This window comes from Chionomys nivalis, chromosome 1 (genome assembly GCF_950005125.1).
Source record: "Chionomys nivalis chromosome 1, mChiNiv1.1, whole genome shotgun sequence".
In the NCBI taxonomy this organism is placed as follows: Eukaryota; Metazoa; Chordata; class Mammalia; order Rodentia; family Cricetidae; genus Chionomys; species Chionomys nivalis.
The window spans coordinates 12,378,814-12,385,417 of NC_080086.1; the positions used below are offsets into that span (position 1 = coordinate 12,378,814).

Here is a 6,604-nt window from a genome sequence, read left to right on the forward strand (position 1 = left end):
GAATAGAAATGAAAATTTACAGGGCTGGAGAGATGACTCAGTGTTTAGAACACTCGGGGCTCTTTCAGAGGACCTAGATTTCATTACCAGTACCCGTATGTGCTGTGTAATATGAGTTTAGAATGTGTTGCATTTGTTTATGCTGTGGAATACTTGTTTAATCATTCAAAGATTTGTAGTATTATACTATGTTGCATTTGTTTAACTCTGTAAAGCTGTGTTACTTTGCCTGTCTAAAACACCTGATTGATCTAATGAAGAGCTGAACGGTCAACAGTTAGTCAGGAGAGGGATACATGGGGCTGGAAGGCAGACAGAATAACTAAAAAGAAAAATCTAGGATTGGGAGAAGAGCAAAGAGCAAGTAAAGGAGAAGAGGGGGACACCATGAGCCAGCCACCCAATACAAGCCAGCTATGGAGTAAAAGCGAAAGTAAGATTATACAGAAGAAAGATAAAAAGTTCAGGGGCAAAACATATCAAAGAGAAACAGGATAATTTAAATTAGAAAGAAACAAGCCAAGCTAAGGCTGGACATTTATAAATAAAAATAACTCTCCCTGGGTATTTGTTTGGGAGGTGGGTGGTGGGCCCCCAAAGAGTTTAAAAAAAAACTACACGAAATACACATGTTTACTATCAACTCTCCAGCTCCACAAGAATCCATTGCCCTTTTCTGGCCTCCTCCAGTACTTCATGCAAGCGATATACAGATGAACCTGCAGGCAAAATACCAATAAACATAAAAGATAATAAATCTCCTTAAAATTTAAAATTTCCTTTACATAAAAAGGGGAATATACATGAAAGATATAAACACTAAAGACTATAAATAATTTACAAATTTCCAAGGAATGTTGTAAAGAGAATGTAGAAGTAAAAGTAAAACCTCAAATATATTAAGGTCTTCTCTATGTTGTCAAATAGTCCATTCTGTAATAAACACACTTATTTTTATGCAGCAGTAATTAATTCCTGGTATATTTTGCTTTAATTAATTTTAAAAGAATAAATGGAAACATACCTGTCATACTAAAATTCAATTAAACATTCAGCAACGAACAAAAATCCACACATATAAAATAAAAATAACTTTGTATGTCAATGTCACTTTTCCAAATTCTAAACTCAAAATTAGGAACTTGAAAGCTTATTTTAAATTATACAATTAAAGATAAATTTATTTAGCTATGCAATCATTATGCTATCATTATGTATTTTGAATCTTCAAGTTAATCAGGATTGTAAAACAATGGGGTAAAAGTAGAAATTGCAACCATAGACCTCATATGTTTCAAAATGAGTGAATGTAGTCATGCCTACATGTACCAGAAAAAAAAAATCTAAGAGTTCTCCAAATTAATTCCCTTGAAAATCATAATAATATGCTAAGTTGAAGGTCACATGTGTTATTAAACTCAACAGACATCCGGTCAAGAAGTTCAAACTGGGACTAGAAAAGTGAATCAAGGGTTAAGAGCAATTCCTACATTTACAGAAAACCTGGGTTCGTGTCTCAGCATCCAAATACTAACTTCAGTTCCAGCGGAATTCGCCATCCTCTTCTGACCTCACTGGGCACTGCACACCTCTGCTGCTCAAACATACATACAATCACATGTATATATAAAATCAAAATAAATCTTAAAAAGAAAAGGAAAGTACCCAAAAGTATGATGACTATAAAAATTCATATAGTAACAGATTCAGAGAAAGATGTTCTGGCACACCATAGAGGAAACAGTATCTTTTAGTGGACTTTAACATTATATTAGATCTATATTACCACCTCTATACACACACACACAAACACACATACACACACACACACAAACACACACACCTCGCGGTTTCAGTTACCATCTGTGATAACCCAAAATATCAACTGCAAAATTCCATAAAGAATCCATGCTTCTGCCATTTGAATACGAAGCTGAGAGGCATTGTGAAATCTTTTGCCATCCTGCTCCTCCCCACACAGCGATCACTCCTTAATGCAGTGCATCGGCACTGTATTGGCTCCCTACGCATCAGTCACTCGACAGCTATTTCTGTTATTAGAGCTACGGAGAGCACTAACAGAGTGCTTCTGTTCAAGAGACACTTCTCTGGTAGCCTAGCAATGGTTACCATGCCGACATCATTTATCTCATCGTATCCCTTACGCAGTTGTTTCACACCACGCCATCACAAGGGGGAAATATTATAATATGACACTGAGAAGAAGCAGGGTTTGATGGCACCATCTGTAATCCCAGCCCTTAGGAGGCTGAGGCAGGAGGACAGCCCATTTCAGGCCAGGACCAGTTGCACAGAAAGTTCCAAGCCCACCTGCGCTGAAGAGACTTCCGGCTTCCTACTTCCGGCTTTCTCCTTCCGGCAAGATGGCATCTGAGCAGGAGCTGCAGACGCCGAGGCTTCCGGACTTGCTGGAAACCGGCAGAGAACTTCTGGAGGAGGTAGAAGCCTCAACGCAACCCATGGGCTCCAGGCTAATCCAGGATAAGGTAACGAGGGCCTTGGAACTCCTGGCGAAAGCCTCAGACATGTTATCGCAGCTCGATATGTTCAGCAGGAACGAAGATTGGGAGGAGATTGCTTCCGCTGACCTCAAGTACCTGATGCTCCCGGCCCTGAAGGGTGCGCTCACACTGAAGCTGGTGGACACCAGACATCGTGTCAACCACCTGCAGCAGGCTCGAGACCACTTCATGAACTTCCTAACCCAGAGCCACAACTACCACTTGGCAGATTTTCAACTGCCCTGGGGCCAGAGCAGCTCCCAGGAAAGCAACCAGCCCCCTTCAGCCGTCCTGGAGCTCAACCTCGTTGCCATGGCATCCCAGAGACAGGCCAAAATCCAGAGGTACAAGCAGAATAAGGCGGTGGAGCAGAAGCTGGCTGCCCTGAAGTCAGTAGTGGAGAGTGGTCAGGCTGATGACGAGCGTGTGCGGGAATATTACCTCCTTCAGCTGCGCAGGTGGATCAACATCAGCTTAGATGAGATCGAGAGCATCGACCAGGAGTTAGAGATCCTGAGGGAAAGAGACTCCTCCAGTGAGGCATCAGCTTCTCGTTTGCCTCCTCAGGAGAGACCTCCAATAAAACCCTTTGTCCTCACTCGGAGCGTTGCCCAAGCACAAGTCTTTGGAGCTGGGTACCCAAGTCTGGCGACTATGACGGTGAACGACTGGTATGAGCAGCAGCAGAAATGTGAGGTTTTACCGTCATCAGATAAGGAAGTCGAAAAGCAAGCACCACCACCTGATTCCCACAGAGTGTCTCAGCAAGAAGAAGAGCCGGAGCTGGAGCAAAAGGAAGAAGAGGAAGATGAGGATGCACTCCACAGGATGCAGCAGTGGGATGACTGGAAGGACACCCATCCTAGGGGCTATGGCAACCGACAGAACATGGGCTAACCTCCCCTCCAGTGGGAAAAGGATGCTGGACCTCTCATCTCCCCACACAAGGGTAACCCTGTTCTCTTCCCTTGCTTGTGCCCCTCCTCCAGATGTGTGCAACAAAGGCAAAGATACTGAGTCTTTCTTTGCATTCAATAAAGTCCCGCTTTTGAGATTTATTTGCACCCTATTTAATATCCGGTGCTCTCGTTTGGGCATTATTCTCATGAAGGTGTATTGCAGTTTCTTAAGTGGATAGAAAGAGTGTTGAGAAATGGTTGTGCAAACATTGACTGCATGATATCTCTTTAAAAAAAATAATAAAACCCCCTTTGCTTGGAAAATATATATATCCAGAGAACACTCACGTAAGTTTCATTACAGTGTTTTTAATTATTGTTAATATCTGGGTGTGAGATAAATTAAACCACTGTAGATATGTGCATTTGGGAAAATATATAGTATATGTAAGATTGGATCATACCTGAATGCTGCTGTTAAGAACAACAAATTGAGAAACCCCCAGGAGGATGTTACAAATGGCCTGATGAATATGGGAAAACTGCCAAACACTCAACTGGATTTGTTTTGGTTCTAATAGACTAAGTCACATGAGCTTATAGAACAACCAGCTTCTTTAGTTATGGGATGTCTGAACAGCTACCTTCTTTAATTATGGAATGTCTAGAATCTTCTCAACAAAGAGTTTATATGAAGGTGGGAGCTTCATTATTGTTTGCTGAGATTTAAATATGACTTAATTTTTTAATCTTACATTTACAATAGAAATAGCTTCCTAGCCAGACAGTGGTGGTGCTTGCCTTCAATCCCAGCACTTGGGAGGCAGAGGCAGGCAGATCTTTGTGAGTTCGAGGCCAGCCTGTTCTACAAGAGCTAGTTTCAGGACAGCCAGGGCTGTTACAAACATAGAAAAACCCTGTCTCGAAAATCCTAAATAAATAAATTAATTACATGTAAAAAGAAAGAAGAGAAATAGCTTCCTGAAAGGAGAGTAGAAACTTAACAATATCTATCAAATATAAAAATACAGATATTCAACTCAGTATTTTCACATTCTTATATGGAGAAAGCTGATTTACACAAAGGTATAATATGGAAAAGTGGTGATATGTTCCTGGTAAACTCTAAAAGCTAGAGCCTATATTTTCATCTAAAGAGACCTAGGTAAATGATCTTTTTTGTAACCGTCATACAATAGGTTGTTAGTAAACTGTGGGAATAAATTGATTTGGTTTTGTACGAGATATTTTAGGATTATTTTCCGAACTATATTAGTTCATAAGAAAAATGAGATGAAAAAAATAAATGAGAATGAAACCCTCTTAATTGTGCACAGGGAAATAACCATGAGCATTATGGTATGCTATATAGGTATCTGCTGTTACTTTTCACTCTGAATCATCAATCACATGCATGCTTATTATGAGTTAAAATATTCAATAAGTTTATTGATGACTTCTGACAAATGATGAACAACTGGGTCCTCACAAAAACAAAAAACAAAAAGAAAACAAAACAAATAAAAAACGAGAACAGTTGATTTGACATGTCTGCCAATGTATGTAAAGATACCCACCATGTTGATATCAACTTAACAAATTTTCACTGAATTCAGAGACAGAAAATATATTCATAATTCATTTTTTTCTAGCCAGGATGAGCCAGGTGCAAAACATTACTAGGGTTAGGGAAATCTCGGGGGCTTGTGTTACTGAAGCTATGTGAACCCCGGCTCTCAACCCTCTTGTACATCACTTACTGTCTCTAATATTAAGAATACAGGAGCCACTGAGCAGTATAGAACTTCTGAGCAGTTTAATTTCCCTATGAAGTTGGGTGAGCAGAGCTGCTAGGTTTAACTTTCACACTAAACAAAGATCAGGCAATTTACATGATTTTCTTTTGCCCCTGTTGGGCTCTTAGATGTGTTTGCATGTAGAGTAAAGAAAATATTAGGTATAGCAAGAATGAGCTATCAAACTGATATTTCCTGACCTTTTGAAATGGAAAACACATCTTAAATTAACAACATGCATGGGCTAAATGCAATGAGTTCTGCCCTTTGACTTCAAACTATTTGCTTTCTAGATATGTGTGTGTGACCATCTACTTCCCGACAGAAGCTCTAATACTAGGTCTTTCAAAATCCCCACCGTAAATGCCTAGCTAAATAACAAGGAGGGAGAAATGATCCTTCCCCCTAAGTGATTGCTGATCCAAGCAGCAGTTTCCTCATTTACCCAATGCACTGTCATCTGCCTACCATCACATCTGGGCAAAGGTCATGCAGCAATGGTGTTTATCTATGTCTGTGTTTATTCACAGCTGGAAGTAGCCAGAAGGTGTAGTTGTAATGAGGAAACAAAAGAGAATTCAGGAAAAAAAAAACATAAGGAAGATGAGTGTGCTTTCTGTTGACAGCATATAAATCTTCCCCATCACGTGGAGGCCAAGAAAAGGCCGAAAGAAGTGAACTTATTGAAACCAGAATTTTTTTCATGAAAATTAATATGTCCTCAAAAATATATAGTTCAAAAATAAGCTTAGAGGAAAAATAAATACAAATTTTAGCAAAGGTATAGCACATGAATTTAAAATACATGAATCATGTTACAGGGCAACATTGAAACATTTTTTAGAGATATGTATTTGCTTGTAGAAATGTTGCATTTCTAAAAGACATTGGTGAATTTTTAATTTTAGGTATTTTTATTTTACTTATGAAACCATATATGTGAATCTTGAAAAACATTTTCCCTGCCCATTTAATAAAATTATATCTCCAATTCCAATTTTTAAAATTAATATATCAGATTAAATTTTAATCTGATTATTATTAACCAGCAACATTTCTGTACAATGTTTGCCAGTTTTTTTATGTTCTACACATTATCTTAAAATTATAAAGGAACATTTAAATCAAACAACAGATGCCAATGCTAATAAACATTAATTCCCTAACAAACATTCTAGGGACAGAAGAATCTTTTGTCTTTCTTCCCTATTTATTTATTGTTATGAGACTCTGTATACTTTGTGGAAAACGCTGACCGAGAAGCATAAAGGTTGATGTAGAATATGTGATTACAGGTTGGAGAAAAATCAAAACTAAGAGACAGCCCTTTAAGAGTACTGTAAGTTTTCTCTGCACATTCGAGTTTGTTGAAACACAACTGAAATAA

At 38.7% G+C, this 6,604-nt stretch overlaps 1 protein-coding gene across 2 annotated transcripts; it reads left to right on the forward strand.

Annotated features, from left to right (window-relative positions):
• Positions 1-2,384: 2,384 nt before the first annotated feature.
• LOC130887473 (immunoglobulin-binding protein 1b-like) lies at positions 2,385-3,451 on the forward strand. 2 transcript variants are annotated; one of them, XM_057789962.1, is made up of 3 exons: positions 2,385-2,866; positions 3,024-3,025; positions 3,145-3,451. In XM_057789962.1, the coding sequence occupies exons 1-3, from the start codon at positions 2,385-2,387 to the stop codon at positions 3,417-3,419; spliced, it is 759 nt and encodes a 252-aa protein (XP_057645945.1). In that variant the 3' UTR covers positions 3,420-3,451. The 2 variants fall into 2 exon arrangements, with proteins under 2 accessions (XP_057645945.1, XP_057645935.1); XM_057789952.1 differs by having other exon boundaries at positions 2,385-3,451.
• The last annotated feature ends 3,153 nt before the right edge of the window (positions 3,452-6,604 follow it).

Excerpts from the sequence above, each read along its gene's own strand:
- LOC130887473 (XM_057789952.1), top strand. The coding sequence starts at position 2,385 with ATGGCATCTGAGCAGGAGCTGCAGACGCCGAGGCTTCCGGACTTGCTG.